This window comes from Peromyscus eremicus, chromosome 23 (assembly GCF_949786415.1).
Source record: "Peromyscus eremicus chromosome 23, PerEre_H2_v1, whole genome shotgun sequence".
Taxonomy (NCBI): Eukaryota; Metazoa; Chordata; class Mammalia; order Rodentia; family Cricetidae; genus Peromyscus; species Peromyscus eremicus.
In genome coordinates this window covers 4,828,001-4,850,986 of record NC_081438.1, presented here as the reverse complement: position 1 = coordinate 4,850,986, position 22,986 = coordinate 4,828,001, and the positions used below count along the sequence as shown (strand labels likewise).

The window sequence follows — 22,986 nt, the reverse complement described above, 5'->3', positions numbered from 1 at the left end:
AGACCCGAATGGGGAGTGGCCGCTCAGCAGATGTGGGGTTTCTCTTGGGATGATGAAAATGCTCTAAATTGATTGGATGGTGTGACACAGTGCTGGGGACACACTGAACCTGCTAGGCGAACATTTCAAAAGGCAGCAAGATGGCTCAGCAGGTAAATGTGCCATGGCCAAGTCTGACCACCTGAGCTCCCACACGGTGGAAGGGAACTGACTCCTGCTGCTGCCCTCTGACCTCCACACCCGAGCTGCTGTCACATGCACGCATGCACGCACGCATGCACACACACACACACACACACACACACACACACACACACACACACACACGCAAAAAGAGAAACAAAAATATCGAGTGTTTTCATTAAGTAGTACTGAAGAAAATTATACTTGAGAAAAGTTAAAAGATGCATTTTGGGGGCTGGGGGTGTGGCTCAGTTGGCAGAGTCCTCGCCTAGGATACATAAGACCCTGGGTTTGATCCCCAGCATTTCGTAAGATTGGCTGTGGCACAGGCTTGTAATCCCAGCACTTGGGAGGTAGAGGCAGGAGGATTGGAAGTTCAAGGTCAACCTGTACTACACAGTAAGACTGTCTCGAAAAACAACAACAGCAACAACACACACACACACACACACACACACACACACACACACATATATATATATACACACACACACACACACACACCCTCCTGGTCCGGATCATACAATGACGGGAGGGGCATCGATATCAACACACAAGTCTGAAGTGTTAAGACACAAGTCTTAAGCTTTCCCCACCGGGAGTCTGGTGTTGGCCTTGGATGGAGGTGCAGTGACCCCACTGAGGCAATGTGCCCTAACTCTGCCCTTGAGAACTGGCTCAGTGGCCCAGAGCTTCCTGCTGCTTCAGCGGCCCAAAGAAATACGCTTTTAAAGTTCTCCTGCCCCGGGGCTGAAAAGAACCGAGATCCTTGGGCAGTGGGACCCAGCGCTCTCTCAGAGGACTTCTGGCTCGGGTACCTCTATGCCCGCGCCCCTGGCCCGGCTCTACCTCCCCCACCCGCCCTTCTGCTCGGAGCTCTCCCAATTGCAGGCCATGGCTCCTGGTCCGGATGCTCTCACTGCCATGAGGCCTGCACTTTGCAAGGCTGAAGTCCAAAGTTCAGCCCCTTCGCTAAGCACACGGATAAATATGAACCTTGGAGAATTTCCCCAGCTCCAATGTAAACAGAGCAGGCAGGGGCCCTGATTCACTGGCCGCTGGGGCCAGGGTTGGGGGTTGGGGGTGCTCACAGGGCTTGACTAGTGGGATTTGGGGGGGCAGTGGGTGCAGCAAGCCTGGTTCGTGACTGCCAGCCTGCCGGCAAGTAGACACCGGCCGTGGGTGGGGGAGGCGGCTAGCCCAGTGGCCTTGGGCCGCGTGGCCTGGTGGTAGTGGAGCCATGGTTTCTAAGCTCAGCCAGCTGCAGACGGAGCTCCTGGCTGCCCTGCTCGAGTCCGGCCTGAGCAAGGAGGCTCTGATTCAGGCCTTGGGGGAGCCAGGGCCCTACCTGATGGGTGGAGATGGTCCCCTGGACAAGGGGGAGTCCTGCGGCGGCGGGAGTCGAGGAGACCTGGCCGAGCTGCCCAATGGCCTGGGGGAGACGCGTGGCTCGGAGGAGGACACGGATGACGATGGGGAAGACTTCGCACCACCCATTCTGAAAGAGTTGGAGAACCTCAGCCCGGAGGAGGCAGCCCACCAGAAAGCCGTGGTGGAGACACTTCTGCAGTAAGGACCCCACCCTGTGCCCAGCACCCCGGAAGGAGCCCATAGCGGCCCACTTCCCGTCTAGAGTCCTCTGTGGACTTGAGGCTGGTGGTCAAGAGGGGAGAGCGCTCAAGCGGTTCTTGCCGGACCCTCTCCTCTGCTCTTCCCACATAGCCGCCGCGTCTGTGGGCTACTGTCCGCAGCCCGGTCCTTAGGGAGTAGGCGCAGGCCCCAGGTCACTTTGAGACAGAGGACAAAGGAACCAAGCCGCAGAGGGTGACAGGAATCTTCAGCCACTGTGGTCATTTATGCTCCCACCAATTCCACCCTCTTTGCTAGGTGGTCAGATCCCAGGTTTGAGGGCCCAAAAGCTTCTGAGGAAGCTGGGGTGAGGTTGGGGTTTTAGGGGATTTCTGGACACACGGGGGCCTTAAGCATCTGGCTGGGTAAGCCGGGGGATTTCTTACCTGAGACAGATGGAGCCTAGGGGAGATCACTTCCCTGCATGGCCACATGCCCCTCAACCTGGCCAGACAGCAGGTTTAGAGGCCTCCCATACCATACCCCCTCATCCGTTGTCTGGCTCCCTGTCTCCTGGAGAGCTGGGTGGGTCCCAATCTTGATGCCTCCCCTCTCCTCAGCAAAGCTGACCTGGTTACTAATTACCCATGCACTTTATTATTTCTTTTGTTTTATAAATTTATAAATAGCAAAAGGCTCTGATAAGGCCTGTGATCATTAACTTGTAGGGATGGTGGCTGGGAGATGCCCAGTAGGGGGGGTGGAGAATCAGAACACCAGGGTGGGGGGAGGGTGACCTGGGGGCTGTGGGGAGCAACATCCCCTCCCCCCCCATTCCCAAAGCCGGCAGAACTTTCACGCGAATATCTCCCTGCTCGCTACTTTGTTGGGTTTCCTGCACGGTGCCTGAATTCTCATAATATGGGGGTGAGCCCCCAGAGGGAGGCTCTTACTAAATCAGCTTCACAGATAGGGAAACCGAGGCTCCGACTCGGGCAGGAGCTGTGAAGGAGGGGCCTGAGGGCTGGCTGAGGAGTTTGCCAACAGTCTCCCGAGAACATTCAGGGAGCAGCCGCTTTTCTGTCCAAGGTCCTGATCCTGACTTGGGGTGGGGGAGGGCTGGTGGAGCCCAGCATTTCTGGAAGTGTTGGGGAACCTCCCTGGGCCTTGGGCAAGGGGCAGGGGAGCAGTCAGGCCCCCTGCCTTGGCAGGAAGAGGAGGGCAAAGGACTGCCTCGCTGCAGGGGAGGGGCAAAGGGCCAGGTATTGCCAGACCCAGGGCACAAGAAACCTGGATAGGGTGGGGCCGGGCCTGACCTGTTCAGGGGCGCCAGGTGGGACTAGGGGCTCAGGTGTGAGGCTCAGGGGACAGGGATGCCACCGGTCTTCTTACCTGGCTAGGTAGGTACCTCTTGATCAGCAGCCCCCACAGTGGGGGAAGTAGAGGCTGGAGTAGGGTTTGGTCCAAAGCAGCTGAGCAGAGGTCAAAGGGCTCCCTGGGGGCTGGCAGAGTCCTGGAAGCAGACAGGGAGAGGGACCGCAAGGAGGATGAGGAGGGAGAGGGTTGGAGGAGCTGGGAGAGCAGAGGAGCCAGGGAGGCAGAGGGTCTCGGAGCAGCTGGGAGAAGGGGCAGGGGAGAGAGGCTGAGCTGGGAGGAGGCTGGAGTTCCTCCCTCCCAGGTTGGTTTTCTTTAATGCTAACAGCGCGCTATTTGCTTTCCATTTAAATTCGAGATGTTGCTATAAATTATCAACCAGCTCCTTGTCCCTGCGGAGTTTATAACTAACTACCTGGGTTACTTATTGTTCAGGTAACAAAGGGGACCTGAAAATGTCCCAGGGACAAAAGTGGGGCCTCTAGTTTTAGGACAGGGGGGTGAGAACTCTGGGGAGAGGGTTGGAGGACCCCCATAAAGGTCTGGGTAGTGGGGAGGTTGAGGCTGGAATAGGGGGTGATAAGGACTAACTCCTCATGGGAGCTGTTGGCTCAAAGACCCACATTTGGAAGAGGGAGAGGTGGATCTGGGGTCTGACCCCCATATGCCTCATGTGTGAGACCACTGTAGACACCCCAATTCTCCTTCAGATCTCTACCGTGTGACCTTGGGCAAGTCTCTTCCCCTCCCCTGCCTCAGTGTCACCGTAGACAAGGAATAAAGACAAACTCTCCACCTTGGTTCTATTTCTACTCATCCCTCCCCTCCCCTAGCCTTCTTCCCCCCTCCCCCAGACTCCCTCCCCTCTGTATCCCTTCTTTGGTACCTGAGATGCTGACTTTGCTGGTCCTGGATGCACAAACTGATTTCTACCTCACGGCCTTTGCCTGTCCTGTTCTTCCTGCTCAGGACCCTTTCCCCCACCTTCTTCCCTGGCTCTTAGCACCCTAGCTGCACGTGGGCTGTACCCCACTTTCTCTCCCCTTCACTGAGTCTGCCTACTTTCTCCGGCCCCTTAATCGTTTATTTATTTAGTCTCTTTGTTCATTTCTTATCTCCTGATGTGATCTTGTCTCTCTTTCCCAGGGGAGGGAAAGAGACTTGCCCAAGGTCCCGCAGCAGATATCTGAAGGACAGAGATCTGAGGGGAGAACTGGGTTGTCTGCAGTGGCCTCACACATCTCCAGGGAAAAGCTGGTGATGTCACCACTTGCCCGGTGCCCCCCCCCCATCCAGCCTTGATACACCAGGCATGAGTGAACAAGTGATTAGACATCCCTGAGGACACCTCCTACTCCTCCCTAGGGGAACACTTGGGATCCAGAGCTGTGTCCTGTCTGCCAACTGCTTCAACGCCATCCTGGTTGTTTCCTGACCCTCCTTGTCACCCAGCAGCAGGGTTCTTACAGCTGGGGGCCCAGGGGCAGGCAGCAAGCAGGATGCTTCACTGGACAGTGGCTTGCCTTGGTTCCCATCCCAGCTCTGCCCCTTTCCAGCCTACTAGGTGGGTTCTGTCCCTGAGCCCCAGTTTCTTCGTGAGAACAACACTCAGTCACCAGGTCAAGAGCACGACACACACTAAGCGGAACAGAGCCTGTAACATGTGTAGTCCCATTTCACAGATGAGCAGAGGAAGGTTCAATGAGGCAAAATGATTCCCTCAAGCAGTAAGGCCAGACTCAGGCCTGAGATGGCTTAGCCCGCGCGTCTGCACAGCGCTCTTGATTTCCATGCCTGTCTTTGTGTGTTCGCCGCCCCGCACCCCCAGTCATTTTTACGGCTCAGCTTGACCTTCAGAAATCCTTTCCCACTTGGGGCTTTAAAACTCACAAAAGGCTGCTGGGTGGTGGTGGTGCATGCCTTAAGCCAGCACTCAGGAGGCAGAGGCATGCAGATCTCTGAGTCCAAGGACAGCCCGGTCTACAGAGTGAGTTCCAGGACAGCCAAGGCTACAGAGAGAAACCCTATCTCAAAAAACCAAAAATACCAGGGCCGGAGAGATGACTCAGTGGTTAAGAGCACTGGCTGCTCTTCCAAATGAACCTAGGTTCAATTCCACATGACAGCTCATAACTATCTGTAACTCCAGTTCCAGAGGATCCAACACCCCCACACAGACATACATGCAGGCAAAATATATGCATGTGTATATACTGATATACACGAAATAAAAATAAATAACATTTTTTAAAAAGCAACCCAAAACCAAACTAAACCAAAGACCCCCACAAAGGGTTTAAAAATGTATTAAACTTGGATTTCCCTTTGGAATTTCTGAAACACACAAACACACACACACACACACACACACACACACACACACACACACACTTGAGACATGATCTCAAGTATGCCAGACTAGCCCCAAGGTTGATATATCAAGGGTGACCTTGAACTCCTGATCCTCCTGCCTCTGTAATCTGTGCTGAGATTACAGGCCTGTGCCACCATACCTGTTTTGTTTTTTTATTTTTTTATTTTTTAAACAGGGTTTCTTTGTGTAGCTGGGCTGTCCTAGAATTCACTTTGTAGACCAGGCAGGCTTTGAACTCAGGGATCTGTCTGCCTCTTCTTCCACCCCCAGAACCTTAGGATTAAAGGTGTGTGCTACCACAACTGGCATCCAGTTTTATGTGATGCTGGGACTGAATCCAGGGCTCCGGGCATGCTTGGCAAGTGCTTACCAATTGAGCTAGTTCCCGGCCTGAGAAATAGGAAATACCTTTAGTCCTACTTTACATATGAAGAAATGGGAAGGGGGCATGGATGTAAGCCACGTTGCAAGGCCATTCAGAGAGTGGGTAGCAGAGCTGGGAACCTTCCTAGATCTAAGCCCTACCCCCAACCCCCACTGAGAATTGGACTTCCTCTCCAGAGGAGTGGCCCTTCAGTCCGGTCTCTTAGCTCCATGGCTCTGGATATCAGAGAACCAAAGGCCTAACGCTGGGGACACCTGTTTGACTCCAGAATAGGGAGGACAAGATGAAGGCAGATCATCACTCTTCTGGGTTCTGCTGTGGGGATGGGGTACACAGAACCGCAGTGATGGTGATGATGATGATGATGATGATAATGATAACTATACCATTCCACTCATGAACCCTTGCTGTGGGCCAGGCTCGGCCCCAAAGCCTTCATCCCTACTGGGGACTCATTTACTTCTTCCGGCAGAGTCAGAATGAGTGTGCATATGCTTGCACACATGTGTGAAGGGGGAGGGAGAAAAGGAAGAAGGGAGGGGGAGGGAGAGAGAAACAGACTAATGCAGTAAATCTGCCCCCCAAGAGTGGCACAGATGACTTCTCCCAGGAAAAGACAGAGGATGGGTCCTTTCAGCTCTGGGATTTTTATTTTTCATATATTGTTTTGAGACAGGACCTCCCAATGCTGAGGTCACCCCCTGGCTCTGTCTGGCATTTCATAATCACTTTCTGCTGATGTGAAAAGAACTGATTGAAAAACAGGTGTGATGGCGCACGCCTTTAATCCCAGCACTGGAGAGGCAGAGGCAGGAGGATCTCTGTGAGTTCCAGGCCAGCCAAAGCTATACAATGAGACCTTGTTTCAGCCACCCTCCCCCAAACAAAACACAAGTTCCTATCACTTTGAACACTTCCGCTCCCATTCAAATGCCGTCTTCTGTTTCTGTGTGTGTTTGTGGGGGGTGGCTGCGGTGTCTATTATTCCATTTGACCTAGCATAGGAGAAATCAAGAGAATTAGAGATGGAGCAGGGAGAGAGAGGGTGAGGTTAGGGAGGGGGAGAGGAAGGAAGGGAAGGAGGGAGAGAGACTGAGACAGAGAGAGAGAGAGAGAGAGACAGACAGACAGACAGACAGACAGAGAATATGAATCAGAGACACCCTGACAGAATATGAGAAAAGCCCCACCTGTCCTGAGAGCTAAGTGACCTGTCTCCCTGCAGGGGAGGGAGGAGAAAGGTGAGGGCGAGAGGGAGGGGGGGAGCAGGTGGAGGGCTGCCCTTGCCAGCGAAGGGAGGCCACCAGATAAATATGTTAGCAGAAGCTGGACTTTGCCCCCACTTCCCTCCTAGCCCTGACTGGCACCCAGGGAAGGGAGGAGGGGTGGGGCTTCACGAAGGCCCTGAACACGGGGTGGAAAAGGAGGAGGGGAGGAGTCTGCGGGGGGGGGGGGGGGTCCCAGCGATGAGAAATATTCTTGAGCCCCGACTAGATCAATCTGGGACAAGATTTCACTTTTCTGAACTAGAATTTCGTCCGAGGTGGAGCCAGGGTCCAAACGAAGCGCACTTCCTGGGTTTACTTTGAGATTCAGGCGGCTCCCAGTGAGTCCTAGAGGCCATCGGTTCCTTTTTATTTGCTGTGCCAGTTTAGATTGCCCCGGCCTTCTTCTCTGTACCCCTGCCGGTCTGGAAACCACTGATAACAGGAGGGAGCCAGAGGGTCTAAGCCAGTGGTTCTCAACCTTCCTAATGCTGGGACCTTAAGTACAGTTCCTCATGTGGGGACCCCCAACTGTAAAATTATTTCATTGCTGCTTCCTAGCTGTAATTTTGCTACTGTTATGAACAGTCATGTAAATCTCCGTTTTCCAGTGGTTTTAGGTGACTCCTGGGAAAGGGGTCATGACCCACAGGTTGAGAACCCCTGAGCTGACTTTGGGGAGGAGGGAAGTGCTGGGAGGTAGGCTGCCGGCTGGCTTCAGAGTGCTGGGGGCCACTTTCAGTTTGCAGTTCAGTCTGAAACGTTAGATGCAGCCAGTCCTCTGTGTCACTGAGTTCCAAACGTGCAGAGTCAGCCAGCTGGGGACTGAAAATACCTTATGGAATTGCCTCTGCACTGAACCTGTATAGATTGTGTTTCTCACTGTTGTAACCTGCGCTGATTAAAGTAGATGGAGGATGTGCGCAGGTTCCGTGCAAGTCCCAGCCCAGCCCTTTTACTTTCTGAGACAGAATTGCACAGTGCAGCCCCAGTTGGCCTGCTACTCAGTATATAGACCAGGCTGGCCTTGAACTCAGAGATCTGCCTGGCTTTGCCTCCTGAATGCTGGGATTAAAGGCATGTACCATCTTTACCCAGCCTCAGCCTGCTTTCTTATACATCCTAGGACCACCTGTCCAGAGGTGGCCTCACCCACAAAAGTCTGGTCCCTCTGACATCAATCACTTATTAAGAAAATACCCCACAATCTTGTCTACAGGCCAATCCCCCTCCCCCAACTCCGCCCCAAAACAGGGTTTCCCTGTGAAGCCCCAACTGTCCTGGAATTTGATTTATAGACCTGGCTGGCCTCGAACTCAGAGATCCACCTGCCTCTGCCTCCAGTGTGCTGGGATTAGAGGTGTGTGCCACCACTGCCCAGCTACAGGCCAATCTTATGGAGGCATTTTCTCAATTTGTGGTCCCCCTCTGCTCAGATAACTCTAGCTTATGTTAAGTTGTCTAAAAAACAACCAAACAAGTCAGCATCTATCTACCCAGGCAACCATCCACCCATCCACCCATCCATCCACCCATCCACCCATCCATCCACCCACCCATCCATTCATCCATCCATCCATCCATCCATCACCCATCCATCCATCATCCATTTATCCATCCATCCATCCATTTATCCATCCATCCATCCATCATCCATCCATCCATTCATCATCCAGTCTGTCCTCCATCCACTCATTCACTTGGATATCATCCATGGCACACTCTGTGTCAGGCTATTTTGGGTTCTGGGAACCAGACAGGTCTCCCACCCTTAACAGTTGTTTAAAACTCACTTAACAAGGCCTGTGAGAGGGCTCAGCAGGGCAAAGCACTTGCTGCAGAGACCTGATGGCTTGAGTCTGATCTTCTGGACCTATATAAAGGTGGGAAGAGAAAACTGACCTCCACACACATACTGTAGCACACGTGCGCACATGCGCACACAAGTGCACACACGTGCCCGTACTGGTGAGTAGGTTCAGAAGAGGGGAGGAACTCCGAAGGAGTCACAGGTGAGGGTCTTCCCTGCTTCCAGTGGGCATCTGTGCATGTGTCCACGTGTCCTAGAACAGGACCTAGTACAGGTCCTACTCACAGAGCAGGGCCCAGCCTCATCCGAGGTGTCTTAAAGGGCCGTTGAGCAGACCCTGTCCTCACTCCCCTCCAGGGAGGACCCATGGCGCGTGGCGAAGATGGTCAAGTCCTATCTGCAACAGCACAACATCCCGCAGCGGGAGGTGGTCGACACCACCGGTCTCAACCAGTCCCACCTGTCTCAGCACCTCAACAAGGGCACCCCCATGAAGACGCAGAAGCGGGCTGCTCTGTACACCTGGTACGTCCGCAAGCAGCGAGAGGTGGCTCAGCGTAAGTAACGACCCCAGCCTGTGTCCTCCCTGGCAGGGCCCGCAGCTCTCCATCCACAGCGCATGGGGGGGCGGGGAGTCGCCACCCCCATCACACAGACAAGTGAGGCTGAGAGGAAGCGGAAGGACACCCCCAAATGTACTGGCCACTCTGCCCAAGGCACGGAGGGAAGGGAGCCGTATCGGTCCCAGGGATCTGCAGCTACACAAGCTGGATCTCTCCTTCCAGGAACGCACTGCTCAATGAATGGGAAACTGAGAGAGATCGCTATGTTTAGTAAGACACGGATTTTATATGCTAATGACAAAAGCCGGCAATAGTGAGCACTTACTGTGTGCTGGGTTCAGTGCTGAGTAAAATGGTGAGCAGATCGTGGAGGGGAGAGTAAGCCCTTCTATCTCAGGAAGCCGGGGTTTCAGGAAGGTCCCATGCGAAGCACGACCATTACTTAGGTCTTAAAGTGTCCCTGCGGAGGTATAAAGAAGGGTGTCGCCATCAAGAGGAACAGCATGAGAAGGCTCAGACACTAATACTTAAGCAGTGGTTCTTAGCTTTCCTAATTCGGTGACTCTTTAATACAGTTCCTCATGGTGTGCTGACCCCCAACCATAAAATTATTTTATTGCTACTTCATAACTGTAATTTTGCTCCTGTTATGAATCCCCATGTAAATATCTGATATGCATCCCCTGTGGGGGTCTCGACCCACATGTTGAGAACTGATGACTTAGAGGCTGATGAACTTCTCATATCTCTCTCTCTCTAACATACTTAGGATTGAACACAAAGCCTCACACACGTTGGGCATGTGCTTTACCATGCACGGAGCTAAGTTTCCAGACCTTTGTTTACTTTTTGATACAGGGTCTCACTATGTAGCCCAGGTTGGCCTTGAACCTGTGATATTGCTGACTCAGCCTCCCAAGTACCAGGATGACAAGTGGGTTCTGCTACATCCAACTTGATATCACTCTTTCTAAGGCTTCTAATAGTTGGCTGTAATTGGGAGACATTGTGGCTTATTTAACTAGCCACTTACTGAGGGACTTTTAGAGTTTTTCTGATAGGTTCTCATGACCCTTTTTTGCAAAGAACATCCACATAGAAAAATTCCTAGATGTGGGATGTTGGGGTGCAGAGTAAGTGCTTTTAAGATTGTTGATGGAGCCGGGCGGTGGTGGCGCACGCCTTTAATCCCAGCACTTGGGAGGCAGAGGCAGGTGGATCTTTGTGAGTTCGAGGCCAGCCTGGTCTACAGAGCGAGATCCAGGAAAAGGCGCAAAGCTACACAGAGAAACCCTGTCTCAAAAAACCAAAAAAAAAAAAAAAAAAGATTGTTGATGGAGCCAGGCAGCAGTGGCGCACGCCTTTAATCCCAGCAGAGGCAGGCAGATCTCTGTGAGTTCAAGGCCAGCTTAGTCTACAGAGCGAGTTCCAGGACAGACTGAGCTGCACAGAGAAACCCTGTCTCAAAAAAAAAAAAAAACCAAAACAAAAAAACTAAATCAACAACAAAAATTGTTGCTGAACAGTTATGAGATAGTTGGGGTTAAAAGTCTGACCACTCAATGACCTGAACTGGACCACCAGACGGAGGTTTTTTTTTTTTTTTAAGCTCTATTTTATTTGATTTTTCTTTTTCTTCCTTCTTTCATTTTTGAGACTATAATTACATCATTTCTCCCTTACCTCTCTTCCCTCTAAACCCTCCCATATACCTCTCCTTGCTCTCTCTCAAATGCATGGTCTCTTTTTTCATTAATTGTTGTTACATGCATATATGTGTGTGTATAGACATGTATCCCTAAATACAACCTGCTCAGTCTGTATAGTGTTTTCAGGGCTGAGCATCTGGTACTGGATGACCTATCTGTGTGCTCTTCTCTGGGGAAGACTTATTTCTCCCTCTGTCAGTGTTCCTAAGTTGCCTGTAGTTCTTGTGTAGGGTTGAGGTCTCATGCTCCCCTTCCCCTGTGGTATGTCCATTGCTGATGTCTTTGTCCGCCTTGTTCAGCTCATGTTTAGACGATTGTCTTGGTAAGACTATGGGTATAACTTCTGACATCCCTAAGAGACAGTCTTACGGTAAATTCCCTGACCCTCTGGCTCTTACCATCTTTCTGCCTCCAGTCCGAAATGTTCCTTGAACCTTCCACACAGGAGCTGTTTTGTAACCCTGCAGCCCAAGGGGTTGGTTTGGTTTTATTTTGTGTGTGTGAGTGTTTTTGTCAACGTAAGTTGTCTGTGTGTCTCATGCCTGCAGAGGGAGGCCGGAAGAGGGCACTGGATCCCTGGGCACTAAAGTTACAGGCGGTTGTGAGCCACCACGTGGGTGCAGGGACTGACTCCTCTGGGAGAGCGGCCAGTGCTGAAGCCATCTCTCCAGCCTCCAGCCCAGAGTTTGGAACTTTAAGGGAGAAACTGGAGGATGGGAGAAGAATGTTCAAGATGAGCCCCAAGTATTAGAGCTCTTTTAGTGAAATGGGGTAGAACCCCAATTCAAACTGACTTAAGAATTTTAAAAAAGGAATTTATTGCTCATGAATGAGCAATCCAGGGCTGTTTCAGGCATGGCTGCCTCCAGGGCCTTAACTGACTTTTTCATACACTTCGTAGCTTGGGTTGGGTTTGTTTTCCTCCTCCCATCTTTTCCTCTTTCCTTCTTTTTTTTGACTAGGGTCTCATGTGTAGCCTGCTCTCCCTCATACTCACTACACAGCCAAGGATGGCTGCTGCTTCTTCTCCCTCTTCCTCCTCCTCCTCCTCCTCCTCCTCCTCCTCCTCCTCCTCCTCTTCTCCTCCCCTTCTCCTCCTCCTCCTCTTCCTCCTGTTCCTCTGAGACAGGGTTTCTCTGTGTAGTTTTGGTGCCTGTCCTGGATCTCACTCTGTAGACCAGGCTGGCCTTGAACTCACGGAGACTCTGCTTCCCAATGCTGGTGTTAAAGGAGTGTGCCCCCACTGTCCAGCCGAGGGTGGTTTCTTGAATTGCTCCTCCTGCCCCCACTCCCCAGGTGCCAAGCTCACAGCTGCCACCACGTCGGCTCCTTGGGCTGGTTTCTCTTCTGTGGGCATCCCGTCGGGGGTCTCCTTATAGGGGCACAGACTGGTCCTGGGAGCGCTGGGCTGTCATCCTACCAGCTCAGCAACCTCAGAGAGGAAAACAGTCTTCCGGTTTTCAGTTGGATGACTTACTTTAATAACAATAAAAATCCTTTAAAATAGGCCTAAGACACAAAAATCCACAAATCTTTCAGTGGTGGTGGTGAGCTTTGGATGTTGCTATTGTTTTTGTTTTGAGACAGGGTCTCGCTATGTAGCCTTGGCTGGCCTGGAACGCACAATGTAGATCAGGCTGGTCTTGAACTCACAAGAGATCTGCTTGCCTCTGCCTTCCGAGTACTGGGATTAAAAACATATGCCACCACACCTAGCCCCAGTCCACAGATCTGAAGTGTACCATTCATCTGGGCACAGTGGCCAGCCTGGTCTAAATTAACTTACTTCCCCCCCCTTTTCCCTCCCCCGCTCCTTTCTTTTTTTCATTTTCTTCGTTCCTCTGAGGCAAGGTCCCTCTGTTGCCCCAGCTTGCCTGGAACTTGCTCTGCAGCCCAGGCTGGCCTCAAACTTAGAGCAATCCTCCTGCCTCAGCCTCCAGCGGGCTGGGATTTTAGCTGTGAGAATGCTCTCCCAATGCATCTCTGCAAAGCTAACAGAGCAGCAGAGCTGCCCGTTGGATGAAGACCTGCACAGTGCCGTTTCCTAGCAACCCCTCCAGGAAGGCTTGTCACCAGTCCCGACCTCCACCACGGCTGCTTACGGCCGGTCCCGAAGTTGCATGATGTATACATGGTGGTATTGTATTGTGGTTTTAACTTTAAATTTTTTGGGTAACCCATTACACTGATATTATCATATAATTACCGAAGTTCATCTTTAAGAAGCACATATTAGTCAGGCAGTGGAGGCATACGCCTTTAATCCCAGCACTCAGGAGGTAGAAGAAGGCAGCTCTCTGTGAGTTCAAGGCTAGCCTGGTCTACAGAGCAAGTTCCAGGACAGCTAGGTCTACACAGAGAAACCCTGTCTCAGAAAACAAGCAAACAAACACCCCCCCAAAAAAAAACAACAAAAACAAAAACAAAAAACCCCAAACAAAACAAAACAAAAAAAAAGAAGTACCTATTTAGAGCCAGCTGTGGTGGTGGCAGATGCCTTTAATCCCAGCACTCATGAGGCAAAGGCAGGCAGATCTCTGTGAATTTGAGACCAGCTTCATCTATATGCCAAGTTCTAGGACAGACAGAGTTGCATAGTAAGATGATGTCTCAAAAAAAAAAAAAAAAGCTCCTCTTCCTGAGGACTCAGGTTCGATTCCCAGCACCCACATCAGTGTTTCAGAATCACCTGCAACACCCTTTTCAGGCCTCTGTGGGCACACACACACACACACACACACACACACACACACGCACACACACACGCACACACACACAATTACATGCACATACAAACAAAAAATTATTAATCATACACAAAGTGTTTCAGGTTTAGGGGCCAAACCATAGCGTCTGGTACCTCAGGTCTTGGTCCTGGCTCCTGCCATCCTGTGGCCACCCAGTGAGTGTGTACAGAAGCAAGATGCGACCTCAGAGGCAGTGTGAGTGAGTGTGAATGGGCCACAACTGTGAAGAATGTTGCACTGTGGGCCAAGTTAATTAATGAATTGTTTGTCGTTTAAGACAGGATCTCTCTATGTAGCTCTGGCTGATCTGGCATTCAACATGCAGAGCAGGCTGGCCTTGAACTCCCAGACCTCTGCCTACCTCTGCCTCTTGAGTGCTGGGATTTATGGCACCAAGTCCTCTTTTAGCAGTGGATGGGGCTTGGCTTTGGGTTGGACTCAAGACTTCATGCATGCTAGGCAAGGTCTCTACCACTGACTCATGGCTCCAGTCCAGATTCGATGCCTTTAGTCTTAGCTGCCAACTGCTCTGTTTCAGCGCCTTGGGGAAGACAGAGGATGGGGGCGGGTCCGGTGAGCCGACGGTGCAGGTGGGCGTGGTCAACTCACCTCGCTCTCTGTCCCGACAGAATTCACCCACGCGGGCCAGGGGGGACTGATTGAAGAGCCCACAGGCGATGAACTGCCGACCAAAAAGGGACGGAGGAACCGGTTCAAGTGGGGCCCAGCGTCCCAGCAGATCCTGTTCCAGGCCTACGAGAGGCAGAAGAACCCCAGCAAGGAAGAGCGGGAGACCTTGGTGGAGGAGTGTAATAGGTGGGGTGGTGGTCTAGCCAGGGCTAAGGCTAAGCCAGGGAAGGGGGGTGTCTCTGGGTCCCCGGGGGGCTCACCAGTCCTTGAGAACTCTTGCTGTCCATTGAGAGGAATCCATTTCTTCCCATTGTTTTGAATTGAATTCTCAGCATCCCCCACCCACCCCAGCAACACTTTGGGGGGGGGGGTCACTCATCTCCTATCATCTCATCTACAACCCTATGCCTGTTTTGTACATATCGTGACTGAGGTCAGAGAGGCTAAGTCACTTGTCCAGGGTCACACAGCAGGACTGGTACTGTAATCCAGATCTGTCAGATTCAGCACTTGGGTAGACTCCACTTCTCAGCACAATCCTCCCTTCTCTGAGTCTGCCCTGCGGGCTCATGGGTGCCATCTTTGCAGGGCGGAGTGCATCCAGAGGGGGGTGTCACCGTCTCAGGCACAGGGGCTAGGCTCCAACCTCGTCACGGAGGTGCGTGTGTACAACTGGTTTGCCAACCGGCGCAAGGAGGAAGCCTTCCGGCACAAGCTAGCCATGGACACATACAACGGGCCTCCACCGGGGCCAGGCCCGGGCCCTGCACTGCCTGCTCACAGCTCCCCGGGCTTGTCCACATCCGCCCTCTCCCCCAGTAAGGTCCACGGTGAGTGCTGTGCGGTAGGGACATTGGGATAGGGGTGGAGAGAAGTGGATGGGCAGAAGGGCTGGAGGGATCGACCCAGGGGTGACAACCACCCCCAAATACTCTGCACCCCGCCCCTCCACTCTGCCCCACCCACTCTATCCACTCCACTCCGTCTGCGCTCCGCCCCTCCCCATCCACCTCACTCCATCCACTCCATTCCCCTTCTCCCACTATGCTCAGTTCACACTTCCTTCCATCCTTTTACCCCACTCCACTCTCGCCACTCACTCCAGTTCACGCTGTGCACTCCACCCCACTCCGATTAGCCGGATCCACCCTGGCTCATACCGTCCTGCCCACTCACTAAAACTCCATCCATGCCACGCTGTTCATCCCACTCCAACCCACTCTATTCAACACAACTCGCCTCCGGTTACTTCCGGGCAACACAAGCACTTTGGATCTATCCATCCAGACCATTTCAGTTCAACTCAATCGTGTTCAGGTCATAGTTTGATCCAACCGATTCCCATTCAAACCATTCAGTTGGACCAAACTAATTCCACGGAATCCAGTTCGTCATACATAGTGTACCCCATGGTGTCTGGGAATTGGGGCCAGGACCTCTTGCACACACCTCTCACCCATGCACATCCTACTGTATACTGAGTCATTTCTAGACGACTTATGACACCCAGTACAGTGAAATCACCATGTAGACAGTTATACAGTATAGGCTGAGGACTAGTGACAAGAAAACCACCTACATGTGTTCAGTGCAAATGTGGAATTGTTTTTTCAAATATTTTTGATCCAACAATTGATTGAATCCGAGGCTGCAGCACCTGTGGATAAGAGGCTGGCTGTAAAGCTCAATTCAATTTAGTCCAATTCAATTGGATTTCGATCAGCTCAGCAAAAGCTCAGTCTCGCTCAACTCATTTCTGGGCCCATTTCAGGAGATTTAATTTAATGTGGCCAATTGCAGCCCACTCTGCTCAGCTCAGTTGACTTCCATTTAGTTCTCTGAGCCCCGATTCGGCTCAGTCCCATTGTTCTTTGAGTGTCTTCTACACAGAGGGGGGCACACCAGGCAGTGGGGGACACAGGACCATGAATAAAAAGATCTGGAAGCAGCTAGCACAGAAAGATGGGGTGCCGGAAAAACAGTGGTGTGGTGAGGTCTGTGGGGAGCAGAGGACGGGAAAGGGGGCGCTCAGGCTAGACGTTGCTCCCCACTCCAGGTGTGCGGTATGGACAGCCTACAACCAGTGAGGCCGCCACCGAGGTGCCCTCAAGCAGCGGCGGCCCCTTAGTGACAGTGTCTGCGGCCTTACACCAAGTGTCCCCCACGGGCCTGGAGCCCAGCAGCAGCCTGCTGAGCACTGAGGCCAAGCTGGTGAGTGAACAGCTCCACCCTGTGTGGAAACCCTGCGTAGCCCCATTTTCCATGGCTAGGAGACAGTGTGGGGATACTCCAACTCAACTTGCCTTACCCTCCTCACAGGTCTCGGCCACTGGGGGTCCCCTGCCTCCAGTCAGCACCCTGACAGCCCTGCACAGCTTGGAGCAGACATCTCCAGGTCTCAACCAGCAGCCGCAGAACCTCATCATGGCTTCGCTGCCTGGGGTCATGACCATTGGGCCTGGGGAGCCCACCTCCCTGGGCCCCACGTTCACGAACACAGGCGCCTCCACCCTGGTCATTGGTAAGGCAGGTGGGGGTGAGTGGGCCCCTGTGCCTCCTGCAGAGTCTGGGATCTGGAAAGAAGAGCCACTGGGACCCATCCATCCACCCAACACCTACTTTCTAAATGTCTGTGACTAGGCACCCATGATCCCAGACAATGAACCAAACAGAACCAATAAGCACAGTGTAGAAATTACTGAAATCATCCAGTATGAGGAGACCGTAGGGAAAACAGCAGGGTAAGGATGTATGTGTGAGGTGTTTTCTAGTTCTTCAGCTTTTTTTTTTAAAGTCTCAAACCCTTTATATGCAGGAACTATTGCTCAGTGTCTAAGACATAGGGAGCTGCTAGAAGAGGGAGCAGAGAGAGAGGCCGGGGCTTTGCCACTGCTGTGGAACCCCTAGGGCTCCAGGGAGGCCTGACCACCTCTAATCTACTCCCAGCCTGCCTCTCCCGCCAGGCCAGATGTGGAGCTATTGGCCTGGAGGATGACTCTTCACGGCCACGTGTTTGTGGTGGTCCTACTGTAGGGCTATTCTTAGCTCCTCCCTTTCCTCTTAAAACCGACAGGCTCTGGGAAGGGGGGATAGTGTCCCTCAAAGGGTCTGGGCTGGGTCTAGGGAGGACGCAGGGTGGCGGGTGCGAGGTTTCGCTGACTCCTGCCTGTCCTGCACCAGGTCTGGCCTCCACCCAGGCACAGAGCGTGCCGGTCATCAACAGTATGGGCAGCAGCCTGACCACCCTGCAGCCGGTCCAGTTCTCCCAGCCGCTGCACCCCTCCTACCAGCAGCCTCTCATGCCCCCTGTACAGAGCCACGTGGCCCAGAGCCCCTTCATGGCCACCATGGCCCAGCTGCAGAGCCCCCACGGTGAGCGTCCCTCACGTTGGTCTAGGGGAGGTGGGCTAGAGGTCGGCTGTGGGTAGGCACAAGATAGGGTAGGTAGCAGGTGCTGTGGTCTGCCTGTGTGTGGTGCAGGTATCTACCGGCCACCAACCTGCTTCTCTGTGTGTGTGCACAGGAGCTCATGTGGGCTTTTCAATGTGTGCAGTGCTGGCGTCCATCGGTCAGGTGCCCAGCTTTGTTTGGGTGCTGGAGCACAGGCCACTGCCTATTCTCTGAAACCCCTGGGGCGGTGCACCCTTCAGTTTATGACCTTTCCACTTTTAGAAAGGTGGCTTGTGGATATCTCATGTTACATATGACTCCCAGTCCAGGGTGGGCAGCACCTGTCCACAGAACGCTGTTATTTCTGCGATCAGAGATGGGAACCACAGGATGTAGGTTAAAGATTCACGCAGGGTTGTGGGGAAATAGCTCAGTCAGTAAAGTGCTGAAGACTCACCCTTCAGAAGCCACGCGGGGGTGGGACATGGTGGTGTGTGCGCTTCTTGTAACCCAGAGCTGAGGAGGCGGAGGCACACTGGTGATCCCTGGGGCTCGGGCCAGCCAGTCTAGCCTACTTGGCGAGCTCCAGGCAAGAGCGAGAACTTTCTCAGAAAAGAGGGTGGGTGGCACCCGAGAACAACAGCTGGGGATCTATTGGCCTCACACACCTACACTTGTATGTGCACACACACACACACACACACACACACACACACACACACCTATGCACGCACACTCACATAGCCTCACACCAGGTCTGCATAAGGCTGCCCATCAAATGGGCCACGGGGCCACCCTTACGGAACGCTTCAGGTTCAGACCTTTTGCACTTCAGCATGGAGACAGGGACTTAAGGACCTGTGTGAGGCTGAAAGTGAATCTGTGTCTGTGTGAGCACCTTGCTTTTAGCTGAGCTCCTAGGACAGTGTGCCATTACTGTATGCTAGGTGAGTGTTCAAGTCTCTGGGAGAGTCTCGAGGTGGAACCGTTCATGTTGGCGGTGTCCTGGAGATAGAGGCATTGCTAGCCTCTGCCCTGCTCAGCCCAGATGGAGGCCACCAGCCTCCTTCAGAGGCCTGCATTTGGCACAACCACACCTGAGCTTCAGGCTACAGCACCCGCGCTTGCTACTCTGGTCCCTCTGCTTAGTTAGCATCGCACACTGAGCACAGTACTAGAGAATACCTGCACTTGGTACCACAGTACCACCTGCATTTAGTACGGCAGTATCCTCATCTACTACATCACCTGTACTCAGCACAGGCCCACTGTGCCTCTGCTCCTCATTTGCTTATACACAGCTGGGTCGTATTCTACCTGGGGCAGTGGAGAACACAGAATGAGTTGGAGTGGTACTGGGCCTTCCCCTGGCTGCTCCCCATCTGGCTTAGCTGAGCAGGCCCCTATAATGGGAAGGTAGGGGTCCATCTCTCTCATCCGGATCCCAAAGCACTGCCCCATCAGGGCATTCATCGGGCCCCCTGCCCACTTCCTATAGGGTACTCAGTCTTGAGGGAAGGGTCCAGTTAGCCCTATCTATCTGTGTCCTCTCTGCCCAGCCCTCTACAGCCACAAGCCCGAAGTGGCCCAGTACACCCACACAAGCCTGCTTCCGCAGACCATGCTGATCACAGATACCAACATCAGTGCCCTTGCCAGCCTCACACCCACCAAGCAGGTAAGGCCCTGCCTCCTGAAGCCACATCTGAAGCCCCACCCTCCCATGCCATGGGCTCAGGGTGTTACTCTGGTTCCCTAGGTCTTCACCTCAGACACAGAGGCCTCCAGTGAGCCTGGGCTTCATGAACCATCATCTCCAGCCACCTCCGTCCACATCCCCAGCCAGGACCCATCGAGCATCCAGCTCCTGCAGCCGGCCCACCGGCTCAGCACCAGTCCCACCGGTGAGGGATCTGCTGCCTCCCAGTAGGATGTGAGGTGGTGTGTGCAATGGACTGAGGGTGGATGGGGGGGGGGGGGGCTTCACGTGTGGAGGTCAGAGGCCAGCTTTCAGGACTTGGTTCTCTCCTTCCACCATGTGGTCCCGAGGATTAAACTGAGGTCATCAGCTTCTTTACGGTCTCACCCACCCTGAGGCACTCCTACCCACCATGCCATCTCCCCAGGCCTGGCTCAGTGCTTAGTGGCCAGCATTAAAAATTCAGCTTTTAGCGGGCGGTGGTGACGCACACCTTTAATCCCAGCACTCGGGAGGCAGAGCCAAGCAGATCTCTGTGAGTTCAAGGCCAGCCTGGGCTACCAAGTGAGTTCCAGGAAAGGCACAAAGCTACACAGAGAAACCCTGTCTCGAAAAACCAAAAAAAAAAAAAAATTCAGCTTTTGCTGGGTGTGATGGTGCCCGCCTTTAATCCCAGCACTTAGGAGGCATAAACAGATGGATCTCTATGAGTTCGAGGCCAGCCTGGTCTACAGAGTGAGTTCCAGAACAGCCAGGGCTACACAGAGAAACCCTGTCTCAAAAAACCAAAACAACAAACCAAACAAAACCCCCCAAAAACTCAGCTTTCACCCAGGAGTCTGGCTCTATGGCCTCATCTGGGAAACTGGGAGGGCTCATGTCCTTATATCATAATGGACATGCACCCCTCAGCCCGTCCAGCTCCACCTACTCAGCTTACAGCCTACAGCGTCATGGAGGCTGCTGGGCTCTGAGGTCTGGGGTGTCCTCCACCCCCAATTTTGTGACTTCAGGAAAGCTGCTATCCCATGGAGCCTCAGATCCCCCACGTGGCCCTTACAGCTGTAATGGCAGTTATTGAAGACACTGTCTCCTTGTACAGATGGGCAAACACACACTCAAGGAGGTGAGGGAGCCATCTCCCACAGCTATGGTGGAGACAGGTTGGACCAGGTCAGATCCAGAGCTCACCCTCTGTCACTTTCATCGGTTTGGAACCTCTCAAGACAGGGTTGATGGCATTCACACTGTGTACAGGGAGTTGCGCAGCACACTGTAGGGCAAGCGCATCTGCCATCTGTCCCACACAGCAGCGGCAGGCTGGGACACACCGGGACAGCGGCAGGACACAATGGTCTCAGCGAAGAATGTCTTCTCTAGGAGGCTTTAGTGTTTTCTTCTCTCTCTAGTTTAAGACTTCTGATTAGATGTGGCCCGCCCACATGGCCAAGGGTAACTTCTGCCATTCACTGTTAACCACATCTACAAAGTGCCTTCTGAAGGGCTGTATACAAGCACGAAGCCCTGGGTTCGATCCCCAGTAATGCAAAAACCAACCAGCTTTTCCAATAACAGCCAGTCAGTGTTGACTCAGCCCGGCATCTGTGAGGCTCCCTGTAGGCCCTGAGGGGAGAGGGCTGACTTGGGCTCCTGGGATCTGTTGATTAAGAATGGGAGGCTCTGCTTTCTCCCTCTGGAGTATCCCTAGGGACGGGCAGGTGGGGTGGAGGTCAGAGGGGACTTGGCTGACAGCCAGTGACCTCATTTGCTTCTCCAGTGTCCTCCAGCAGCCTGGTGTTGTACCAGAGCTCCGACTCCACCAATGGGCACAGCCACCTGCTGCCATCCAACCATGGTGTCATCGAGACTTTTATCTCCACCCAGATGGCCTCTTCCTCCCAGTAACCATGGTGACTGCCTCTCAGGCGCTGGGTTCCCAGAGCCTGTACTGCCTGCACAGGGGACAAGAAGGACCACAAGCCATGCTGCTTGGAGGACATCTGAGACTGCCATGTGTCTCCTGCCATAGGCTGCTGGCCTTCTCATCCCCCAGCTGCTCCTCCAGCATCAGAGAGGGATGGCTTTGGGGTGTCTCAGCCTGAGAAGGGGACCACAAGCGACTGGAAGACAGATCAATCTGGGCAGTGTTTTGGAAGATGATCCCGCTGCTCAGGAGACTTGATACTTGGAACAGAAGGGGGAAGCCTGTGATGCTGGCACCCCCAGTCAGAGCCTGCAGCCCCCACAGGACCTGAGGCCCTAGATCCACCGCTGCCTTCTGTCTCCTGTGCATCCTCAGGCCATTCCACTCTGCGCCAGATCCTTCCAGCCAGTGATCCACATGCCTGTTTGCTGATCATCCTCCCCACCCCAAACGTGGGTTTTCCAAGCAGCTGTTCTGTGAGGCCTGGGAGCTCTGGGGAAGGCATGCAGGGCTCTTCTAGGCTTTCTCGAACTGAGCCATCCCCTCTCCAGCCCCAGGATCTCATTTGCTCCCTCGGACGGACATGTCTTTGATGCCAGCCTGGTATCTCGCCTCTACTAGAAAGGCCACTTCAGGGAAAGGGGTTGTCATCCCTGTTCCTTAGGGTGTGACTCCCGGAGGAGACGACACCCTGGGCCATCAGCTCCTCTGGCTTTAGGGCCCTAACAACAATTCCTTCCGGTGTGAGGGAGGCGGAACTCAGAAGGCAAGGCCTGAGCCGTGTCTGGTGGAGAGTGTTGAGACCAGCAGAGAGAAGTCACCTACTGGCCTGGGCTGAAGCCTGGGGGTCAGCAACCATTCTGAGGCATCCAAGGTCCTGAGTGCGGCTGTGAGGGGCAAAGCAGCTCTGAGAACCCAGAGCACATGTGACGCCATCTCCTTGGGCCTACTACAGAGAACCTGGCTCTTAGTGGGCTCCGGTCTGGGACCGAGGAAGGGCCAGGAGAGAGCCAGTGACCCCTGCAGCTTAGAGCCAGCTACGGACAAGTCTGTACACTTATTTAACTTTTAGTAAAGTCAATGAAAAAAATGTATGGGAGCTTCCTGCTTATCCCTCAGTGGCCAGGAGGGAGGGCCGAGGGAAGCCAGGCGCAGGCCAGGGGTCCTGAGGCATAGGCAGACTCCAGACACATGGTCGCACGGTTCTCTTGTTTACCTGGAAATGAGGTAAGGTAAACAAGAGCAGACTCCACCTGAATCTGTACCTCCTCCCTGCAGAAGATTCACTGAAAGAAACCCTGTCCACGTGTGGTGCCATTTCCTGGGTCTTGAAGCTGAGGTGAGGAAGCAGGTCAGGGGGTGTG

At 53.3% G+C, this 22,986-nt stretch overlaps 1 protein-coding gene across 2 annotated transcripts; it reads left to right on the top strand.

The window, feature by feature from the left end:
• Nucleotides 1-1,411: 1,411 nt before the first annotated feature.
• On the top strand, nt 1,412-21,603 carry Hnf1a (HNF1 homeobox A). 2 transcript variants are annotated; one of them, XM_059249230.1, is made up of 10 exons: nt 1,412-1,752; nt 9,318-9,517; nt 14,609-14,795; nt 15,198-15,439; nt 16,666-16,820; nt 16,929-17,130; nt 17,790-17,981; nt 19,559-19,677; nt 19,759-19,903; nt 21,476-21,603. In XM_059249230.1, exons 1-10 carry the CDS (start codon nt 1,424-1,426, stop codon nt 21,601-21,603), a joined length of 1,899 nt encoding a protein of 632 aa, XP_059105213.1. In that variant the 5' UTR covers nt 1,412-1,423. The 2 variants fall into 2 exon arrangements, with proteins under 2 accessions (XP_059105213.1, XP_059105214.1); XM_059249231.1 differs by lacking the exon at nt 17,790-17,981.
• Nucleotides 21,604-22,986: the final 1,383 nt, after the last annotated feature.

Coding starts and splice junctions, on each gene's coding strand:
- Hnf1a (XM_059249230.1), top strand. CDS start 1,424: ATGGTTTCTAAGCTCAGCCAGCTGCAGACGGAGCTCCTGGCTGCCCTG. Junction 19,678..19,758: donor GCCTCACACCCACCAAGCAG/GTAAGGCCCTGC, acceptor CTGGTTCCCTAG/GTCTTCACCTCAGACACAGA. Junction 19,904..21,475: donor GCTCAGCACCAGTCCCACCG/GTGAGGGATCTG, acceptor TTGCTTCTCCAG/TGTCCTCCAGCAGCCTGGTG.